The sequence below is a fragment of the Pseudophryne corroboree genome, chromosome 1 (assembly GCF_028390025.1).
Source record: "Pseudophryne corroboree isolate aPseCor3 chromosome 1, aPseCor3.hap2, whole genome shotgun sequence".
Classification (NCBI taxonomy): Eukaryota; Metazoa; Chordata; class Amphibia; order Anura; family Myobatrachidae; genus Pseudophryne; species Pseudophryne corroboree.
The window spans coordinates 982,117,569-982,141,474 of NC_086444.1; the positions used below are offsets into that span (position 1 = coordinate 982,117,569).

Consider the following 23,906-nt stretch of genomic DNA (forward strand, 5'->3'; position numbering starts at 1 on the left):
TGAAACATTGACAGCCTAATAATAAGTGAATTTTCTCTGACGTCCTAGTGGATGCTGGGAACTCCGTAAGGACCATGGGGAATAGCGGCTCCGCAGGAGACTGGGCACAAAAGTAAAAGCTTTAGGACTACCTGGTGTGCACTGGCTCCTCCCCCTATGACCCTCCTCCAAGCCTCAGTTCGATTTTTGTGCCCGGCCGAGAAGGGTGCACACTAGGGGCTCTCCTGAGCTTCTTAGTGAAAGTTTAGTTTTGGGTTTTTTATTTTCAGTGAGACCTGCTGGCAACAGGCTCACTGCATCGAGGGACTAAGGGGAGAAGAAGCGAACTCACCTGCGTGCAGAGTGGATTGGGCTTCTTAGGCTACTGGACACCATTAGCTCCAGAGGGACCGAACACAGGCCCAGCCTCGGAGCTCGGTCCCGGAGCCGCGCCGCCGGCCCCCTTACAGAGCCAGAAGCAAGAAAAGGTCCGGAAAAATCGGCGGCAGAAGACATCAGTCTTCAACAAGGTAGCGCACAGCACTGCAGCTGTGCGCCATTGTTACTCAGGCACACTTCACACTCCGGTCACTGAGGGTGCAGGGCGCTAGGGGGGGGCGCCCTGAGCAGCAATGTAAAACACCTTGGCTGGCATAAATACACCACATATAACCCCCAGGGCTATATGTGTGTATTTTAACCCCTGCCAGAACTCACCAAAAAAGCGGGAGAAAAGGCCGCCGAGAAGGGGGCGGAGCCTATCTCCTCAGCACACGGGCGCCATTTTCCATCACAGCTCCGCTGGAAGGACGTCTCCCTGACTCTCCCCTGCAGTCCTGCACTACAGAAAAGGGTAAAAAAGAGAGGGGGGCACTAATTTGGCGCAGTTTTATACTAACAGCAGCTATAAAGGGAAAAGCACATTTTATAGTGGTATTCCTGTGTATATATATATATAGCGCTCTGGTGTGTGCTGGCATACTCTCCCTCTGTCTCCCCAAAGGGCTAGTGGGGTCCTGTCCTCTATCAGAGCATTCCCTGTGTGTGTGCGGTGTGTCGGTACGATTGTGTCGACATGTTTGAGGAGGAAAATGAGATGGAGGCGGAGCAATTGCCTATTATACAGTTGTCACCCCCTAGGGAGTCGACACCTGAGTGGATGAGCTTGTGGAAGGAATTGCGTGACAGTGTCAGCTCCTTACGACAGACAGTTGACGACATGAGACAGCCGGCTACTCAGCTTGTGCCTGTCCAGGGGTCTCAAACGCCATCAGGGGCTTTAAAACGCCCGTTACCTCAAATGGCAGACACAGACACGGATACTGACTCCAGTGTCGATGATGAGGAGACAAACGTGACTTCCACTAGGGCCACACGTTACATGATTGAAGCAATGAAAAATGTATTGCATATATCTGATAATACAAGTACCACTAAAAAGGGTATTATGTTTGGTGAGAAAAAACTGCCTGTAGTTTTTCCTGTATCCGAGGAATTAAATGAAGTGTGTGATGAGGCGTGGGTTTCCCCCGATAAAAAACTGATAATTCCTAAAAGGTTATTGGCATCGTACCCTTTCCCGCCAGAGGATAGGGCACGTTGGGAAACACCCCCTAGGGTGGATAAAGCGCTCACACGCTTGTCTAAACAGGTAGCACTACCCTCTCCTGATACGGCCGCCCTAAAGGAACCTGCCGATAGAAAGCTGGAGAATATCCTAAAATGTATATACTCTCACACGGGTGTTATACTGCGACCAGCAATCGCCTCAGCCTGGATGTGCAGTGCGGGCCTGGCGTGGTCGGATTCCCTGACTGAAAATATTGATACCCTAGATAGGGACAGTATATTATTGACTATAGAGCATTTGAAGGATGCATTTCTATATATGCGTGATGCACAGAGGGATATTTGCCGACTGGCATCAAGAGTTAGCGCGCTGTCCATTTCTGCAAGAAGAGGTTTATGGACGCGGCAGTGGTCAGGTGATGCGGTTTCTAAAAGGCACATGGAAGTATTGCCTTATAAGGGGGAGAAGTTATTTGGGGTAGGGCTATCAGACCTGGTAGCCACGGCAACTGCTGGAAGATCCACATTTTTACCCCAGGTAGCTTCTCAACCTAAGAAGACGCCATATTATCAGGCGCAGTCCTTTCGGCCCCATAAGGGCAAGCGGGCAAAAGGCGCCTCATTTCTGCCCCGTGGCAGAGGGAGAGGAAAAAGGCTGCAACAAACAGCCAGTTCCCAGGAACAAAAGCCCTCTCCCGCCTCCGCAAAGTCCTCAGCATGACGCTGGGGCTTTACAAGCGGACTCAGGCACGGTGGGGGCCCGTCTCAAGAAGTTCAGTGCGCAGTGGGCCCACTCGCAAGTGGACCCCTGGATCCTTCAGGTGGTATCTCAGGGGTACAAATTGGAATTCGAGACGTCTCCCCCTCGCCGTTTTCTAAAGTCTGCTTTACCGACGTCTCCCTCAGACAGGGAGGCAGTATTGGAAGCCATTCACAAGCTGTATTCCCAGCAGGTGATAATCAAGGTACCCCTCCTACAACAGGGAAAGGGGTACTATTCCACACTATTTGTGGTACCGAAGCCGGACGGCTCGGTGAGACCAATTTTAAACCTAAAATCCTTGAACACTTACATACAAAGGTTCAAATTCAAGATGGAGTCACTCAGAGCAGTGATTGCAAACCTGGAAGAAGGGGACTATATGGTGTCTCTGGACATCAAGGATACTTACCTACATGTCCCAATTTACCCTTCTCACCAAGGGTACCTCAGGTTTGTGGTACAGAACTGTCACTATCAGTTTCAGACGCTGCCGTTTGGATTGTCCACGGCACCCCGGGTCTTTACCAAGGTAATGGCCGAAATGATGATACTCCTTCGAAGGAAGGGAATTTTAGTTATCCCTTACTTGGACGATCTCCTGATAAGGGCAAGATCCAGGGAACAGTTGGAAGTCGGAGTAGCACTATCTCAGATAGTGCTGCGCCAGCACGGTTGGATTCTCAATATTCCAAAATCGCAGCTGATCCCGACGACACGACTTCTATTCCTAGGGATGATCCTGGACACAGTCCAGAAAAAGGTGTTTCTCCCGGAGGAGAAAGCCAGGGAGTTATCCGAACTAGTCAGAAATCTCCTAAAACCAGGCCAAGTCTCAGTGCATCAATGCACAAGGGTCCTGGGAAAGATGGTGGCTTCTTACGAAGCAATCCCATTCGGCAGATTCCACGCAAGAACCTTCCAGTGGGATCTGCTAGACAAATGGTCCGGGTCGCATCTTCAGATGCATCAGCGGATAATCTTGTCACCAAGGACAAGGGTGTCTCTCCTGTGGTGGTTGCAGAGTGCTCATCTTCTAGAGGGCCGCAGATTCGGCATTCAGGACTGGGTCCTGGTGACCACGGATGCCAGCCTGCGAGGCTGGGGAGCAGTCACACAGGGAAGAAATTTCCAGGGCTTGTGGTCAAGCCTGGAGACATCACTTCACATAAATATCCTGGAGCTAAGGGCCATCTACAATGCTCTAAGCCTAGCAAGACCTCTGCTTCAAGGTCAGCCGGTGCTGATCCAGTCGGACAACATCACGGCAGTCGCCCACGTAAACAGACAGGGCGGCACAAGAAGCATGAGGGCAATGACAGAAGTTGCAAGGATTCTTCGCTGGGCGGAAAATCATGTGATAGCACTGTCAGCAGTGTTCATTCCGGGAGTGGACAACTGGGAAGCAGACTTCCTCAGCAGACACGACCTCCACCCGGGAGAGTGGGGACTTCACCCAGAAGTCTTCCACATGATTGTGAACCGTTGGGAAAAACCAAAGGTGGACATGATGGCGTCCCGCCTCAACAAAAAACTAGACAGGTATTGCGCCAGGTCAAGGGACCCTCAGGCAATAGCTGTGGACGCTCTGGTAACACCGTGGGTGTACCAGTCAGTGTATGTGTTCCCTCCTCTGCCTCTCATACCCAAGGTACTGAGAATCATAAGGAGAGGAGTAAGGACTATACTCGTGGCTCCGGATTGGCCAAGAAGGACTTGGTACCCGGAACTTCAAGAGATGCTCACAGAGGACCCGTGGCCTCTACCTCTAAGAAAGGACCTGCTCCAGCAGGGACCCTGTCTGTTCCAAGACTTACCGCGGCTGCGTTTGACGGCATGGCGGTTGAACGCCGGATCCTGAAGGAAAAAGGCATTCCGGATGAAGTCATCCCTACCCAGATCAAAGCCAGGAAGGATGTAACCGTACAACATTATCACCGTATTTGGCGTAAATATGTTGCGTGGTGCGAGGCCAGGAAGGCCCCTACAGAGGAATTTCAACTGGGTCGTTTCCTGCATTTCCTGCAAACAGGACTGTCTATGGGCCTAAAATTAGGGTCCATTAAGGTTCAAATTTCGGCCCTGTCGATTTTCTTCCAAAAAGAACTGGCTTCAGTTCCTGAAGTTCAGACGTTTGTCAAGGGGGTACTGCATATACAGCCTCCTTTTGTGCCTCCAGTGGCACCTTGGGATCTCAATGTAGTTTTGGGGTTCCTAAAATCACATTGGTTTGCACCACTCTCCACTGTGGACTTAAAATATCTCACATGGAAAGTGGTAATGCTGTTAGCCCTGGCTTCAGCCAGGCGTGTCTCAGAATTGGCGGCTTTATCCTATAAAAGCCCTTACCTAATTTTTCATACGGACAGGGCAGAATTGAGGACTCGTCCTCAATTTCTCCCTAAGGTGGTTTCAGCGTTTCACTTGAACCAGCCTATTGTGGTACCTGCGGCTACTAGGGACTTGGAGGACTCCAAGTTGCTGGACGTAGTCAGGGCCCTGAAAATATATGTTTCCAGGACGGCTGGAGTCAGAAAATCTGACTCGCTGTTTATCCTGTATGCACCCAACAAGCTGGGTGCTCCTGCTTCTAAGCAGACTATTGCTCGTTGGATTTGTAGTACAATTCAGCTTGCACATTCTGTGGCAGGCCTGCCACAGCCAAAATCTGTAAAAGCCCATTCCACAAGGAAGGTGGGCTCATCTTGGGCGGCTGCCCGAGGGGTCTCGGCTTTACAACTTTGCCGAGCAGCTACTTGGTCAGGGGCAAACACGTTTGCTAAATTCTACAAATTTGATACCCTGGCTGAGGAGGACCTGGAGTTCTCGCATTCGGTGCTGCAGAGTCATCCGCACTCTCCCGCCCGTTTGGGAGCTTTGGTATAATCCCCATGGTCCTTACGGAGTTCCCAGCATCCACTAGGACGTCAGAGAAAATAAGAATTTACTTACCGATAATTCTATTTCTCGTAGTCCGTAGTGGATGCTGGGCGCCCATCCCAAGTGCGGATTGTCTGCAATACTTGTACATAGTTATTGTTACAAAAATCGGGTTATTATTGTTGTGAGCCATCTTTTCAGAGGCTCCTCTGTTATCATGCTGTTAACTGGGTTCAGATCACAGGTTGTACGGTGTGATTGGTGTGACTGGTAGGAGTCTTACCCGGGATTCAAAATCCTTCCTTATTGTGTACGCTCGTCCGGGCACAGTATCCTAACTGAGGCTTGGAGGAGGGTCATAGGGGGAGGAGCCAGTGCACACCAGGTAGTCCTAAAGCTTTTTACTTTTGTGCCCAGTCTCCTGCGGAGCCGCTATTCCCCATGGTCCTTACGGAGTTCCCAGCATCCACTACGGACTATGAGAAATAGAATTATCGGTAAGTAAATTCTTATTTTCTTGCCTTCAGCAAGCCCCGAAGTTCAACCAATAGCACTGACGTTTAGTAATTATTTTACCCTACCTGTCAGCAGTTTTCACACATTTCTCAGGAGCCTGCAAGCTGAAATGTATCCCCTCCCGCTGAATTAAATTGCTCCGTTAGGCGCCATCTAGTGGCAGCCGGTCGGAAAAAAAACCCAATTGAATTCCCCCTTAGTGTTCCCATGTATTTAATAACCTCCCCAAAAACAGCCACACATCAATTAATTGCCCCAAAAGCAACTAGAAATAAATAGTTATCGTCCCCCACACTTTTAATTAACAAGCACCAAGCATTACATCACTACAGTATTATGTTAAATTACCCCTACCAATAAAATGTACAAACAATTAAAAAATTAGCATCTGCCCTCACCATTAAATTACTTTCTCTTACGTCCTAGCGGATGCTGGGGCCCACATTAGTACCATGGGGTATAGATAGGTCCACCAGGAGCCATTGGCACTTTAAGAGTTTGAGAGTGTGGGCTGACTCCTCCCTCTATGCCCCTCCTACCAGACTCAATTTAGAAAATGTGCCCGGAGGAGCCGGTCACAGCTAGCGGAGCTCCATAGGACTTCTTTTAGTTTTATTATTTTGATTAGAGTTTAAGCACAGGGAGGCTGCTGGCAACAGCCTCCCTGCTTCGAGGGACTAAGGGGGGGGAGTAGTGTCCGCCCTGCGGGTTCTGAGCCACTATCTCCGCTGACAGGGCACTGAGCTCCTGAGGGGATCGATCGTTCCCCGCCACAGGGGATCGCTCACCCCAGTAGCATGCCGCCACCCCCTTATAGAGCCATAAGATCAGTGGCAAGTTAGTTACCAACCCCCTTGGCAAGCGGGGAGCCGGTGTGAAGATGGCGGCAACAGGTTATGGAGCGCAGTACTAACTGCGCTCTGGGGCTCAGCGGTACATAGTGTGACGCTGTGAGGGGCGCCCTGAGCTAACGCCTACACCCTACTCTGTCCAGAAAGCCTGTCAGGGTCCCAGGATCACTGCCAGCACAATTCCTCAGGCCAGTATAAACTACAGGAGAGCGAGAAGCGGCGCCATGAAAAGGGGCGGAGCTTCTCAGAGCGGATCCAGCAGCGTTCAGCGCCATTTTCCTGCCTGCAGAAGAGCTGACAGGGAGAGCTGTCCCTCCAAATCAATCCCAGCTATCTTGTACGGTATCAGGGGGTTGTAGAGGAGAGGGGGAGGCTGTGTAAAGTCTGTGTAGTCTATTAAGGTACACAGACAGCGCTGGTAGTTTCATTAGTTCTACCTTAAAAAGCGCAGTGTGTGGGTTGGCTCCAATCTCTGTCTCTCTCTGTGGCATACTTGAGGGGGTCGGACTGTGTCTGACATTTCCCTGTGGGTGTGTGCGGGTGTTCACTGTCTCACATAGCCATGTCTAGGAACTCTGTCATATGCTGCAGAAGATATTTCCTCTCAGGAGGAATCCATTCCATGTACACAGGATTGTAGTGTTTGTCTCAGATAGCTAATACTGAGGCTGAAACTCGGGTGTTGGAAGTCTATGGCAGTTTGGTCAGGCTCTGTCCTTATTCCTGCAGATCCCCTAGCATGTTCCCACAGAAGTGCACTGGCCCAAATTATGCAAGATGACACGGATACCGATTCTGATACTGCAGACGGTGATGGGGACGTGTTGAGGGGGGCGGCATCCCTTGCAAAGGGGGTGCAGCTAATGATTGAGGACATTAGAGATGTGTTAAACATTAATGACACTACACCTGAGCAGGTTAAGGAGGCTTACTTCACTGATAATAAGAATGCCCTGCTAGCCTTTCCTGCGTCTAAAGATTTAAACGCTATATTTTAAAAGATCCCTAAAAGAGTTCTGGTTGCTATTCCCTTCCCTGAAGAAGATAGGAAAAAATGGGAAAACCCACTAATTGTTGACGTATCTGTTTCCAGACTGTCTAAAAGGTGGTTTTACCTGTCCCTGGATCTACCACGTTCAAAGGACCAGCTGATCGTAAGATTGACACTACGCTCAAATCCGTTTACATTGCTTCAGGAGTGGCGTTAAGGCCCACTATTGCCTGTGCATGGATTTCTAAACCCATAGTAAAGTGGTCAAGCACATTACTAGAGGATTTGGATACAATGGGTAGAAGTGACATTGAATTGTTTTTACATAACAGACAGGATTCTGCGGGGTTCATGGTGGAATCCATGAAGGACCTGGGTACGCTGACTGCACGGATATCCTCCATGACGGTATCAACTCGCAGGGGACTCTGGCTACGCCAATGGTCTGCAGACGCGGAATCCAGAAGAAATGTGGAGAACCTACCCTACAGGTCAGGCTCTATTTGGGGAAGCGTTGGATGCGTGGATTTCCACGGAATCCGCGGGTAAGTCACCTTTCCTTCCCTCTGCTGGCTTCTTCTAGGAAGAAACCATTTTCTTCAGCTATGCCGCAGTCCTTTCAGGCCGCTAATTCAAAAAAGCCTAAGCCTTCTACCACTTTCTTTAAAGGTGGTCAGGCAAAATCCCAAAAGCCTGCACCCGCATGACGGTGGACCTCAAAGCCTGGAGGATAGCCTGGGGGGGGGGTGAGACTCAGACGTTTCATGCACGTCTGGGTATCGTCCGGCCTGGATCCCTGGGTACAGCATATTGTATCTCAGGGGTACGGACTGGAGTTTCAAGAACTCCCGCCTCACCGATTCTTCAAATCAGGCCTGACAGCTTTGCTGACAGACAGGGCTATCCTATAGACAGCCATCCTAAAATTGGAAAAGTCACAGGTCATTGTCCCAGTTCCACCTCATATGCAAAACAATTGTTATTATTCAAACCTTTTTGTAGTACTGAAACCGGATGGTTCGGTCAGACCAATATTGAAATTGAAATCGTTGAACCCTTATCTGAGGGTGTTCAAGTTCAAAATAGAGTCTCTCAGAGCAGTGATTTCATGTCTGGAGGAGGGAGAGTTTCTGGTATCCCTGGATATCAAGGATACGTACCTCCACATTCCGATTTGGACGTCTCACAGGCTTATCTCAGATTTGCACTGTTAAACAGTCACTATCAATTCCAGGCACTACCATTCGTCCTTTCCACAGCACCGAGAGTGTTCACCAAGGTGATGGCAGAGATGATGGTTCTCCTCCGCAGACAGGGGGTGAACACAATCCCATATCTGGATGATCTGCTGATAAAGGCATCGTCCAGGGAGAGGTTGTTGCAGTTCATTGTTCTCATGACTCATTTGCTCAGGAAACACGGTTGGATCCTGAATCTTCCAAAATCACATTTGGAGCCGACCAGGAGGTTGTTTTTTCTGGGAATAATCCTCGACACGAAAGTGCAGAGGGTGTTTCTTCTGGAAGAGAAAGCGTTGGTGATACAAACAATGGTCTGGGATGTCCTAAAGCCAGCCTGGGTATCTGTTCATCTATGCATTCGCCTTCTGGGGAAGAGGGTGGCCTCTTACGAGGCTCTACAGTACGGAAGGTTTCATGCTCGGCGCAGTCACTATCAATTCCAGGCACTACCGTACGTCCTCTCCACAGCACCGAGAGTGTTCACCAAGGTGATGACAGAGATGATGGTTCTCCTCAGCAGACAGGTGGTGAACATAATCCCATATCTGGATGATCTGCTGATAAAGGCATCATCTAGGGAGAGGTTGTTGCAGTTCATTGTTCTCACGACTCATCTGCTCAGGAAACACGGTTGGATCCTGAATCTTCCAAAATCACATTTGGAGCCTACCAGGAGGTTGTCTTTTCTGGGAATAATCCTCGACACGAAAGTGCAGAGGGTGTTTCTTCTGGAAGAGAAAGCGTTGGTGATACAAACAATGGTCCGGGATGTCCTGAAGCCAGCCTGGGTATCTGTTAATCTATGCCTTCTGGGAAGAGGGTGGCCTCTTACGAGGCTCTACAGTACGGAAGGTTTCATGCTCGGCACCTCCAACTGGATCTCATGGACAAGTGGTCTGGATCTCATCTACACATGCACCAGAGAATACGTCTGTCGCCAAAGGACAGGATTTCACTCCTCTGGTGGCTCCAATTACCTCACCTTCTGGAGGGCCTCGAGTTCGGGATTCAGGAATGGATCCTTCTAACCACGGATGCCATTCTCCGGGGCTGGGGCGCAGTCACTCAAGGGGAAACCTTCCAAGGAATGTGGACAAGTCTGGATGCCGGCCTACCGATAAACATTCTGGAACGAAGAGCGGTCTACAACGGTCTTCTCCAAGCGGCCCATCTTCTGAGAAACCGGGCCATTCAAGTGCAGTCGGACAGTGTAAGGACAGTGTCTAACATAAACCGACATGGCGGAACAAAAAGCAGAGCTGCAATGTCAGAGGTAAAAAGAATCATCCTCTGGGCAGAAAACCATGCGTTGGTGCTGTCGGCAATCTTCATTCTGGGAGTAGACAACTGGGAAGCGGACTTCCTCAGCAGACACGATCTCCATCCAGGGGGGTAGGGTCTCCATACGGAGGTGTTCATGGAGATAACAGATCTTTGGGGTGTACCTCAAATAGACCTGATGGCCTCTCTTTTCAACAAGAAGCTTCGGCGATATTGTTCCAGGTCAACGGTCCCACAAGCCGTGGCGATGGACGCCCTAGTGACTCCGTGGGTGTTCCAGTCGGTGTACGTGTTTCCTCCACTTCCACTCATTCCAAGAATTTTAAAGTTCATAAGGAGAACAAGAGTTCAAGCGGTCCTTATTGCTCCAGACTGGCCAAGAAGGGCTTGGTACGCGGATCTTCTGTATCTACTGCTAGAAGAGCCGAGGCCTCTTCCTCTTTGGTACGACCTGCTGCAGCAGGGGCCGTTCACCTATCAAGACTTACAGTGGCTACGTTTGACGGCATGGAGGTTGAACGCCAGATATTAGCTCGGAAGGGCATTCCGAACAAGGTTATTCATACCCTGATATATGCTAGGAAAGGAGTAACGTCTAAACATTACCATCGTATTTGGAAAAATATGTATCTTGGTTAGAGTCCAAGAAGTTTCCTACGGTGGAGTTTCAACTGGGACGGTTTCTCCTCTTCCTGCAAGCAGGTGTGGATATGGGCCTGAGGTTGGGATCCGTGAAGGTCCAGATTTCGGCTTTATCCATTTTCTTCCAGAAACAATTGTCTGCCCTCCCTGAGGTTCAGACGTTTTTTGTATGGAGTTCTGCACATCCAACCTCCCTTTGTATGACCTACGGTGCCCTGGGATCTTAACGTGGTGTTGCAGTTCCTCCAATCAGATTGGTTTGAGCCTCTACAGGAGGTTGAGGTCAAGTTTCTCACGTGGAAGGCTGTCACTTTGTTGGCCTTAGCTTCTGCTAGACGTGTGTTGGAGTTGGGGGCTTTGTCCTGTAAAAGCCCCTACTTGATCTTCCATGAAGATAGAGATGAGCTCCGGACACGTCAGCAGTTCCTTCCGAAAGTTGTGTCGGCTTTTCATATCAACCAACCTATTGTGGTGCCAGTTGCGACAGACTCCTCAATTTCTTGAAAGTCCTTAGGTGTTGTAAGGGCTCTGAAAATCTATGTGAAGAGGACTGCTCATCACAGAAAATCGGACTCTGTTTGTCCTGTATGATCCCAAGAAAATTGGGTGTCCTGCTTTTAAGCAGACGATCTCTCGCTGGATCAGGTTCATTATCCAGCATGCGTATTCTACGGCAGGCTTGCCATGTCCTATGCCTGTTAAGGCCCACCTTACCCGTAAGGTGGGTTCTTCCTGGGTAGCTGCCCGGGGTGTCTCGGCTTTACAACTCTGCCGAGCGGCTACTTGGTCTGGGTCGAACACGTTTGCAAGGTTCTACAAGTTCGATACTTTGGCCTCTGATGTCCTAAAGTCAGTTCTGCAGGAGCCTCTGCGCTCTCCCTCACGTTCTGGGAGCTTTGGTACATCCCCATGGTACTAATGTGGACCCCAGCATCCTCTAGGACAGTGATTTTCAACTTTATTTTACTCGCGGCACGCCAAACAATATTTTAAAATTGGCAAGGCAACCCAAAAAAAACAAACAAATCTACACATACATTGGCCTGCACAGAAAAAAACAAACACATTGCTTCCCACATAAATCATGTTGATCCTTACATAAATCCTATTGCTCCCCACATAAATCTATCACATTGCTCCCCACATAAATCATTTGCTCACACATAAATCAATCACATTTCTCCCCACATAAATCCTATTGCTCCCCACTTGAATTATTCACATTGTTCCCCCCACAGGAGAAATAACATAACAGATATCAGCCCCTACCGGTCAGCTGTCCTCCTCCCTGTCCCTCAGTGGCGGGAGTTGTTCATAGTGGATTGCTGCAAATACTGAGCAGCGGGCTGTCGGGCAGGTGTGGATGTGGGTGGGCAAGTTAAGCTGTGGATGCAGGCGGGATCTGGAAGATGTGTATGCAGGCGGGTGGGCTGGCTGGGTGGTGAGATGCGGCGTCCGTGATCTATGATATCACACCGCCACGTCATCAAGGCATAGGTCACAGCAGGAGCATGAATGATCCTCTAAGAAGAGCCCAGGCCAAAAGTTCACTTTGAAGGTGCAGGAAGCTGCTCTGGCTCTGCGGCACACCTTGCAACTGGTCGCGGCACACTGGTTGAAAAAGCCTGCTCTAGAACATAAGAGAAAATAGGATTTTAATTACCTACCGGTAAATCCTTTTCTCATAGTCCGTAGAGGATGCTGGGCGCCCGCCCAGCGCTTCGTTTTCCTGCAGTGGTTATCTGGTTCAGTACAACTTTGTTTTTAGTTTAGTACTGCATTGTTACTTGTTAAGTACTGTTTCAGCGGTTGCTGAGTTTCAGGCTAGTTAGCTTGGTTTGCCTTGTATGTGTGAGCTGGTATGAATCTCGCCACTATCTGTGTAAATCCTTCTCTCGAAGATGTCCGTCTCCTCGGGCACAGTTTCTAGACTGAGTCAGGTAGGAGGGGCATAGAGGGAGGAGCCAGCCCACACTCTCAAACTCTTAAAGTGCCAATGGCTCCTGGTGGACCTATCTGTACCCCATGATGCTAATGTGAACCTCAGCATCCTCTTCAGACTATGAGAAAAGGATTTACCTGTAGGTATTTAAAATCCCATTATATCTCTCTGTCGCTCCACAGCAGTTCCTTATGTGCTCTCCCTCCTACAGTTACTTTCTGCCCTTGGCACTCTGCGTTGGGGATGCACATACTCCTGTCTGCCTCTCTTGTAACCAGGACTCCCAGCAACACTGTACGAGGGGATGGTGCATGTGAGCCAGGCCCCAATAAGACTGGTGTTTACACTCAGACGGTGTGCATGTAGCGTCTAGAAAATAGTGGCTGACCCCAGAGAGGTGCCAGCTAAAGCATCCATGTGTGCCACGGGTTGCCTTCCCCTGCACTACACTACACAAAGTGTTAAAACCACAGAACTGAGGAGAATCTAGTGCCCAGATTTCTCCCATTCTGGCTTAAAGTCCAAGTGCCATCATTTGATGCTTTAAGTTGTCTAGTTTTCTCATTGCCATGCTTTGTTTGGCTACAGCAGGGATGGAGAACCTTCGGCCCTCCAGCTGTTGTTGAACCACACATACCAGCATGCCTTTCTACAGTTTTGCTATTTGGCCATAAAAAAACTGTTGCAGGGTGTGCTGGGATGTGTAGTTCAGCAACACTGGGATGTGTAGTTCAGCCAGAGCCGGCCCTAGCCAATTTGATGCCCTAGGCAAAATTTTGTCTGGTGCCCCCTAGCACCGCCGCTAGTTCTGCATCTGACGCAGCAACACTGAGGCAGTGGGGCCCACCGGGGGGTTACCCTGTGGGCCTGTTCAAACCTGCATAATGGCACACAGTAATGCCCATAATACACATAATTCCACACAGTAATGCACCTTACACATATGCCCCACATTAGTAATACTTGTAGCTTTTTTGATAAAGCTTACTTTTGCTTGCTGGCGTGCTTGCAGTCAGTGTGTGCGCCCATGCAGCTCCCAGGATCCGTGACTGCGTTTTGTGAGATAGGGAATGGCAGGATGGGTGGGTGGGTGCGTGTTTGCGCTTGCACCCGTTAAAGGGGCACCCGTACAAGGGATGTGACCTCACAGGGTATACCATCCTGGCAGGGGAATTTTACGGCATGGACTGACTAGGAAATAAAGTGTGGGGAGAACACATGCCCATGTTATGTCCCTGCAGACACCTGGGGTTTGCACAGGGATAAGGGACACACACAGGATGGCAGGGTCCCCCTCCCCAATGTGCACAAACAGTATAGGTGATGTCAGATTAATGTGAAGCAATCTTCCAAATACACATGTGGTATCATAAGGAGCCATTTAGTAATAACCTTATATAGTCAGTGAAAATGTCACAGGTCCAGGAATTGCATTTACTGGGCTTCTGCTGTCTGTCTGAGGTCTCACAAGTCAGGGGCATTCAAGCATGTCAGAGGGAGTTTAAAGAACTTTAAGGGAGAGTGTGCATTTTTATTTGACAAATGTAAACAGCAGTGTATACCAGTACTGATTGAATACATTTGGAAAGTAACAGTGAGTTTGCAGACTGTCCCTCCCAACATGAGATACTGCAGGGACATGCTTGGATGCCCCTAGACATGCTTGGATGCCCTAGGCAAATGCCTAGCCTGCCTATAGCTAAGGCCGGCTCTGAGTTCAGCAACAGCTGGAGGGCCGAAGGTTCCCCATCCCTGGGTTACAGTATTATGCCGACACATTTTATGCATGCCATTCTAATGGCATGTAGTCATTATGTCGACAATCACAATGTCAACTTTCAAAAGGTTGACACCATAATGTGGACATGGTTAAAATATCGACACCACTCCAACAGGTTTCGAAGGCTTCTATCCTGCCAGTATCGTGGTCCGATCACTCTGCCCTCTCTGTCCGTTGGAACCCCCGCCATGTGAGGTCCTCTCCTACCCTATGGCGCCTTTTAAATGCGGATGCCCACCGGTCTATTGCACAGGCCCTCTCCCTATATATGGAAACTAATACCCCAGCAGAAACGTCCGTATTCACACATTGGTGTGCCCTTAAGGCGGTGGTTAGGGGAGCGTCAATTCAGGCGGCTGCTTATATACGCAGGACCTCCCGGGAAAAACAGGTAGAACTCGAAGCCCGTCTTAAAGATCTAGATGCTCTGCTTAAGCTGGAACCCTCTAATAAGAAAATATATCGAGATTTGACTCGGGTCAGGGATGAGCTGAATAAATTAGAATTAACGGAGGTCCGTAAAAATCTTTTCCGATTGCGGCAAAAGTTCTATATGCAAGGAGATAGGGCGGGTAGAATGCTTGCACGCAAATTGCGGAGGAAAAATGCTAAGGAGAGGGTGAAATATATCATCAATTCAAATAATATCAAGATAACCGACCCATCAGATATAGCTAACTCCTTTGCCTCATATTACTCCTCCCTCTATAATCTAAAAGACGATGTCTCTATCCCACAACCTACGCCAGCTAATATAGCAGCCTTTTTGAAAGATGTCAATCTCCCTTCCATTGACCTAGCTACTTTGCAGACTTTAAACCAACTATGGTCTCATAAGGAAATCACTCAAGCTATAGACTCACTCCCATTAGACAAAGCTCCAGGCCCTGATGGGTTTATAAACAATTTCTACAAATGTTTCAAAGACGCTCTGGTCCCTGTACTGGACGGAGGTTTTAATCACGCCTCCTCCGTAGGGAACTTCCCAGTAGAGATGCTAGAGGCCCGCGTAGTAGCCTTTCCTAAACCGGGGAAGAACTCCGCCATGATGCCCAACTATCGCCCCATAGCCTTTTTAAATACCGATTTGAAAATCTATGCCAAGTTAGTGGCCAACAGGCTTAACCCTCTACTTCCCTCTATCATCCACGGTGACCAGGTGGGCTTCGTCCCCGGCAGATAGTCCCCCGACAACACTAGGCGAGTGATAAATGTGCTGGACGCCCTCTCTGGATCAGAATCTCCTTTATTGTTGCTCTCGCTAGACGCGAAGAAGGCGTTCGACCGCCTTCATTGGGGATACCTGCAAGCGGTTCTTAGAAAGTTTGGCCTTACCGGTAGAGTCCTATCATCCATTATGGCTTTATATTCTCTCCCTTCAGCAAGGGTGTGTGTGAACGGACTGCTCTCATCCTCTTTTTCCATTACGAACGGCACTCGCCAAGGGTGCGCCCTATCCCCGCTAGTTTTTGCTATGGCGATGGAACCATTGGCCGAGAAAATTTGATCCTCGCCCTCGATTAAAGGTGTGGAATTTTTGGGACATTCTCATAAGATATGTCTTTTCGCAGACGATGTCCTTTTGACACTCACTAGCCCTACCTCCTCCCTGAGAGCGCTGCACACACTCTTGTCTGAATATTCAGCAGTATCCTACTATAAACTTAATAACACTAAGACAGAGGCACTCCCTATTAACTTTACGCCCCCTCTCTTGTCCGAACTGATGGCTTCCTACTCGTACTCCTGGCAGGATAGAAGCCTCAAATATCTGGGAATCCATATCACCAAGAAGTTAGATGATCTGATATCCGCTAACCCCCCCCCCCCCCCCCCCTCTTGCGCAAATCCACAACTCTGGTCTCGGACTGGATGATGCAGCATGTATCATGGCTGGGGAGAATAGCCGCATTGAAAATGACGATCCTTCCCAGACTTATGTACCTGTTCCGGGCCATCCCCCTCCTCTTACCCAACTCCCTTCTATCCAAATTTAACGCGGTATTTAACTCTTATGTCTGGAAAGGCAAGAAACCAAGGTTAGCCAGGAAAACTATGACTCGACCCAAACGAGACGGGGGTTTAGCATATCCGGATTTGCATTCATACCAACTGGCTTGCCGCCTAGCACAGATAGGTGCATGGTATATTCAACCCACGTACAAATCGTGGGTACAACTTGAACAAGGTCTTATAGCCCCGTTACCCCTGATTGATGTATTATTACTCCCTAAATTGGAGGGCACAGTATTAATCAATAGGTCTCTCTCTGTCCAATCTACTAGGAAAGCTTGGCTAGAGATAGTGCGAAGTGGGAATGATATAACTCTCCCCACCACGGCCATATCATTGACAGGAGTAGCCTCCTTGATCCCTGATTTGAGATTCGATTACTGGATATCACAGGGAATCCGGTCCTTACAGGATATAATGGTGCATAATACCCTTCTTTCTTTTGCCCAGATCCAGGAAAATTTCCTACTGCCACATGGGGAATTCTATAAATATTTGCAGCTTAGACATTGGCTCCACGGAGTCTCGACACCCACTATCCCCCTTTCCTCCTTGCCTAAACTTGTTCAAAAGTTCCTGGAAACCGGGGAAGGCAGGGGAGGTATCACCAAATGGTATAACTACATTAATAATCCCCAACCGCTACAGAAAGCCCCCTTCCAGATGAAATGGGAGGTAGATCTTAGATGCTCAATCTCAGAGGAGGAATGGGAAATGATATATAGATCCTGCTATACAGTCTCTAAATGTATATCACATATAGAACTATCCTATAAACTCCTTCACCGCCTATAATTCACCCCATCTCGCCTACATGCGATGCAACCCTCCACATCCAAAATGTGCTGACGGAACTGTGGTAAGGTCGGTACTTTAATGTATATCTTTTGGGATTGCCCAGTACTTACCTCGTTGTGGACATCTGTCTTCCACCTCATAGAATCAGTGCTGGGCCACCATATTTCCCCCCACCCACGACTGGCCCTCCTACATCTATACTATGGCGATTTAACGCCAGGTGACCGCTATATCCTAGGCCATATCCTTATCTCAACAAAACTATTAATTGCTCGCCATTGGCGCTCCACCGAGGCTCCCCATATCTCTGCAATAGAAATGGCTGTACACTCGCACTACGAATTCGAGACAGCGGGAGTGGCCTATGCCTCTACCCCAACATCCCCACTGCTCCGATGGTATCCGTGGTCCATCTATTGGCATAGCCGCTCACCGAACCCCACGCCCCCTCCTGACGCTTAGGTATATTCGCTATTAGATTAGTATGAATGTTATGTTGGTATTATTTACCCTTGCATTGCTATTCTTTTGTACAATGTTTTGTATAATACTCTTTTTGTTACTTTGTATTATGCTGATTGTTGTGTGTACCCCCCTCACCCCCCCCCCTTTTCTTTTCTGTACCCCTATCCCATTTGCTTTGTTTACCCGCAAAATAATAAAAATTAATATTGAAGAAAAAAAAAATATCGACACCACCAAAAATGTGAACACATGAAATGACGATATAGTAAAAATGTCAACAATAGAAACTTTAGGGTTAGGATTTAGTTTTTTGGTTAGGCTGAAAAGTGGGGTTAACATTATCTACCAGTTGACATGTTTTTATGTTGACATTTTGGCAGTGTTGACTCTTAATGTCTACATTTTCAGTGTTGAAATTTGTCGACATTTTATTATGTTGACATTATGGTGTCACTTTTATGAATGTCAACTAAAAACAGCTAACCCCATTCAGAGTAGTTATTAAAATTAAACAACAAAAAAGTGATCCTTTTCAAATGCATATTAAATCATGAAAACCTGTTTGTAGAAATGTGCCTTTTGCTGATTTGGAAAGGTTGGTTAATGCTGAATAACCACAAAGTATTGTTAAAAATATAAACACACATTTGCTTTTAGTTCCTTTTATTCAGATTCCAGTAAAACCCACACCTTTGTGCATACTGGGTACATGTTGATTGCTGTGTGATGTGGTATAAGCAAATTTAGGTTTATTGTCTGAATATTCAAAGTCTTAAAAAATCAAAACAAAACATGATATAACTTGTGTGGGTACTACATAAACAGATTACTCCTACAGATGCTGCAGTGCGACCAGTGGAAACAATTTAGTGTATTCATGGAAACATAATGTACATAATGTTTATTGAATTTAAGGGGGGTATTCAATTAAAGGAGAAGAAACATCAGGAGCAAAAAAATTATGTATTTCGCAATGTTTCCGGATGTTTCTTCTGTATCATCTTAATTTATTTTAGGAAATCCGATTTGGCCACCCGAAAAAAATACCCTTTCTCCCAAAAACACACAAGTTCAGTGAAACCTTTGTGTTTTCGCTAGAAACAGCCCCGTTTTCAGACGAAAACTGGGCTATTTTCAGGGAATTTGTTTCTCCTGTCTGAGGCAGGAGAAACAATACCTGAAAGTCGGGGATAATTGAATAGCCACGGGCGCAATGATTATCCGCTGTCATTGACTGCAGGTAATTGAATTCCCCCCTATATTTGCTTACTGTTGCTGCATATGTTCAGGGCAGGCCATATTTTGCATTTTATGTAATAAAAATAAAATTAACACCAAGGGGTTTGTCTTGCCTAGTAAATTCTGACTCTGGTTCCCAAACCCTAAACCGGATGATTTGCTTTATAGGAATTGGACTTATGGAAATTGTAATGGAACCTGACATGACCTGTGGAGAAGAAGCCGCTGCTGCTGTCAGAGAACTCCAACTAATTTTGAAGTCTCTTGGAACAAGTCTTGCAAACATGTCAGGTAATACAGCCAGTAAACATCTGTTTATTCCTGTGTTATGTGGTGTTTCTTTTCATCTTGGCTCCATAATCATTTAAAGATTTTTATCTGAGCTCCATGTTTGTTTCTGTTTAATTAATTAACGAGACTGATGCTATAATTTATTTTCAATTATATTAAGTACATTTTCCCTCCATTCCCCTTCTATGTACTCCTCTTCTGCATCCACACACTGCTGCATTCTTATTTTCCATTCGTCAAAGCCATGCTGTAGCCCATTACCTATCAGCTGTCTCAACAGCTCTGTCATTTTCTATTTACCTCAGTAACTGATGCAAAATGGGATTTCTTGAGTACAGATTTAACGTTAGAGAAAAGAATGTAGTCACACAGTGCTGGGTCTGACGAGTACTGTATATATCTTTATGTATTCATACAAACAAACACATTAGTTGAGGGACCCAGGTCACCTCAGTTTGCCCCGTCTTACTCTGTCCACTGCAATACTCCTCCCCTCTCTCACGGCCCTTTGCTTCCTTTAGCCTTCATTACAGGTCCTCTATGTCTAGGGTCTGTCCTGTAGCGCTAGCAGTGTGGGCCATGCATGCTGAAGATGGGACAGACTTTAGTAGATTATTACAGGTTGAGTATCCCTTATCCAAAACGCTTGGGACCAGAGGTATTTTGGATATCGGATTTTTCCGTATTTTGGAATAATTGCATATTATAATGAGATATCATGGTGATGTTGCCTAAATCTAAGCACAGAATGTATTTGTTACATTTACACCTTATACACACAGCCTGAAGGTAATTTTAGCCAATATTTTTTATAACTTTGTGCATTAAACAAAGTGTGTGTACATTCACACAATTCATTTATGTTTCATATACACCTTATACACACAGCCTGAGGGTCATTTAATACAATATTTTTAATAACTTTGTGTATTAAACAAAGTTTGTGTACATTGAGCCATCAAAAAACAAAGGTTTCACTATCTCACTCAAAAAAGTCCGTATTTCGGAATATTCCGTATTTCGGAATATTTGGATATGGGATACTCAACCTGTATATAGATGTATGGCACTATTTTCTTTCACATATGTGAGATAAATATAAACACAGTATTTAATAAACCAATAAAAGAATAATAGCAGAGTCCAAGATTAAAATGATCTGTGATTTAAAAAAAAAGACATTGGCACCTCTTAGTGCAATATATGAGTTTCAGTATATAAATAATAATAGAATGCAATACATGTGTACCGAAGGTATGAGAAAAGAAGCCTTATTTGGAGTGTTATTTTACTCTTCTTGAGTCTGGTGGAAAACCTATATCAGGATACAGATGCCAAGAAAGATACACATCCATAGAGTTGTATATTAAAACATTATTTTCTCATATGTCCTAGAGGATGCTGGGTACTCCATAAGGACCATGGGGTATAGACGGGCTCCGCAGAAGACATGGGCACACTATAAGACTTTGAATGGGTGTGCACTGGCTCCTCCCTCTATGCCCCTCCTCCAGACCTCTGTTAGACTTTGTGCCCAGAGGTGACTGGACACACACTAGGGGAGCTCTACAGAGTTTCTCTAAAAGACTTTGTTAGGTTTTTTTATTTTCAGGGAGACCTGCTGGCTACAGGCTCCCTGCATCGTGGGACTGAGGGGAGAGAAGTCAGACCTACTTCTTCTTAGTTCAAGGGCTCTGCTTCTTAGGCTACTGGACACCATTAGCTCCAGAGGGTTCGATCACTTGGTTCGCCTAGCTGCTTGTTCCCGGAGCCGCGCCGTCACCCCCCTGTGAAGAACCGAAGACTTCAGGACGGCAGAAGACTTCAGTAACGGAGGTAACTCGCAGCAGTCACGCTGCGCTCCATGCTCCCACACACCAACGGCACTCTCAGGGTGCAGGGTGCTGGGGGGGAGCGCCCTGGGCAGCAAGTTACTGGAAGTTGTTAATACCGCTGCATGAGGGCAGATTCTCTCCCTGGGCACCATTACGATACCCCCGCCAGACATTGCAGCGGTCACACCGCGCGCCATGGCTCCCACACGCCGACGGTCGTTAAGAGGGTGCAGGGCGCTAGGGAGGGAGCGCCCTGGGCAGCAGTATTTATATATATATATATATATATATATATATATATATATAATTTAGGGGTGACAGTGCATCTATACAGTGTCTTAACACTGTATAGAGACCCCCGTTGACATACAGGAATGTATATTTTTTGCGGGCTGGAGCGCGCCGGGAGGGGCGGAGCTTAGCCTTCTTTGCAAGTGACAGCGCCATTTTCTGCTTGTCCCCGCCAAAAGTATGAGGGGGCACAAGGTTAGTGCTATTTAGAGTAAAAGAGCACTATATTCAGCACAAATGGGCTTGTATACTGTGGGTTATAAATATAGAGTGCTCTGTCAGTTATGCGGATCACAGTCGACTTTGCCGACTTTTCCGTGTGTTCCCTGTCAGATATTACCTCTAGAAGTCACTTTTGTCGACACAAGCACCTATGAGGTTCACTGTCGGCATCGCTGGAACCTGTTTGGTACTTGATACAGTAGATACTGAGTCAACAGGTCGGTAGGGGTGTGCTTGTTGAAGAAAGCAAGGTATGGGAGAGACAGTAGTTTGTGGGTGACCCTGTCTGCACCAACCGTTATTACCGGGGTGACTGACTTATTCCTGTATGTATAGTTTTATGTATAGGTGTGGTACGGTTCCGTGGGCCTGTAGCTCGTGCACAGCCGTGGTAGTATTTGTGAGGGAGCGATATTAAAATTATATGTATACTTCCCTCGGACCCCTCGGGGTCGCAAGAATATTATTTTACCTGGTTACTACTCCCTGCTGTCGACGAATACTAGGTTTTCTGTCGACTATAATGTTTCCTGGTAGATCCTCAACTGGGGCAGTTCAGTACATGATCATACACATTCAGAACACATTAATGTCACTGGGGACTAGAAGGCTCCGGACAATCCCCTTATATGTATGTTCTATATATATATATATATATATATATATATATATATATATATATATATATATATATATAGAGAGAGAGAGAGAGAGAGAGAGAGAGATATGTGGGATATGTGTGTAATTGTGTATTACGTTTTATATATTCATATTTGGATTTATACTGAATGCTGAAGTAATAGTATTCCCTCTCATGTGCTGCTCGCTCTGTTGATAAAGCTCTAGGTCGGCCGTGACGAGTTGGTCTCAGATCCTCGCAAGGAGTCCGAATGTTTATTCTTTTCCCGTTGTGGATAGAATATGGTGAAAGTCAACTACTGGTCGACGCGGAGCCCTGGCGTAGAGGATCATACACAGGAAGCGAAGTGATATTTTATTTCTATACTTTGGATTTATTTGCATTGCATGCACATGGAGGAGTGTTATGTTCGGATGGGCATCCCGTAGAATTACCCTAAAGAGAGTGGGTAGGGTCTCTTATGTGGATTCTACTCTATAACATTGCAGCATGTTGCCGCGTGACGGCAGGAGGTGTGGCCGGGGAAATAATGAGGTTGTCTCCGAAAGATACTGGTGGGACGGTATAATGCTGTTTGGGGATGCCTCAGTTCAGTCGATCTGGGCGGATACCACTGGTAGATCTGACTTCGGAAGTTAGACTCCTTCACGACGGTTGGTGACGCATTCTTTTGTGGGATGCAGTCGTTTTAACCGGTTCTATACCGCTCTTTTTTCCTTTTCTGTGCAGACAATGGAAGGTGAAAAGGTAAGAAGAGTTCTGCAGCCTTGTTAGGTTCGCAGAAGCGGATGTCCTTTTTTGTTTCTACCACATCCATCGCATGTCGCTGAGTCTATCTGGCTGGGGCCCGCTCCAGTGGGCCGCTCCAGTCCGCTTTTCAGTCGGCTTGGGAATAGACTAGGACCTGTGAGTTAATTATAGAATCCTAAGGGGGACATTCTGGCGTTACAGGTGTTTCCCCTCAGTGATTTTTTCTAATAGATTTTGCCGTTCCCCTCTGGAAGGGGCGGTAGTACGCGACGCCGTACCTGAGGTGCGTCAGGTTCAGGGCATGGTCCTGCTCTCCCTGGTTTAAAAAAAAAAGAAAAGAATAGAGGTTAAATGCGTTGTTCTCTACATTCAGTTTACTTGGGTAAATATCCAGGATTGTCTTTGCTATTTCACCAGAGTGATGGCAGTACGACCATTGTTAAGCTGTACTGGGACACTCTCCTGTTTAAGGTGAGGTCAAGACACAAGTAGTGCAAGCCGTTGTTTTCTCTCTGATTGTTCTTCACCACATGGGAAGACTGTTACTCCCAACGTCGCTGAAGTTCTCTGTGTTCCTGTGGAAAGAGGTCTGAGGATCCGGAGTCGGATCAGATTTGCAGTGACAGTCCATCACTAGGTTCCGTCGATGAAGAAGATGGGTGCGGCCTAAGAGGCATTTTTCGGTGAGCAGGTCAACTGCCAGAGTGGTTTTCACGGGGTCACTTAGATATGTGGTCCGGGTCTCACCAGCACATACGCCAGAATATATTCTTAATGGCCAGGATATCGCTCCTGTGGTGTTTGCTCGGTTCTCACCTCCTAGAGGGACGAAGGTTCAGAATCCAGTATGAGATCCTGGTGTCCATGCATACAGATCTCCGAGACTGGGGAGCAGTCCTTGCAAGGGAATTGGTTCCAGAGAGAAAGGTC

At 47.2% G+C, this 23,906-nt stretch overlaps 1 protein-coding gene across 4 annotated transcripts in view; it reads left to right on the plus strand.

Annotated features, from left to right (window-relative positions):
- The window catches only part of GATB (glutamyl-tRNA amidotransferase subunit B), a 506,181-nt gene that overhangs the window by 227,602 nt on the left and 254,673 nt on the right, over nt 1–23,906 (plus strand). For all 4 annotated transcript variants that reach the window (XM_063920556.1, XM_063920555.1, XM_063920557.1 and 1 more), the window contains one exon: nt 19,116–19,238. In XM_063920556.1, the coding sequence (XP_063776626.1) occupies nt 19,116–19,238 (123 nt within the window). The remainder of the gene's footprint in view (nt 1–19,115; nt 19,239–23,906) is intronic.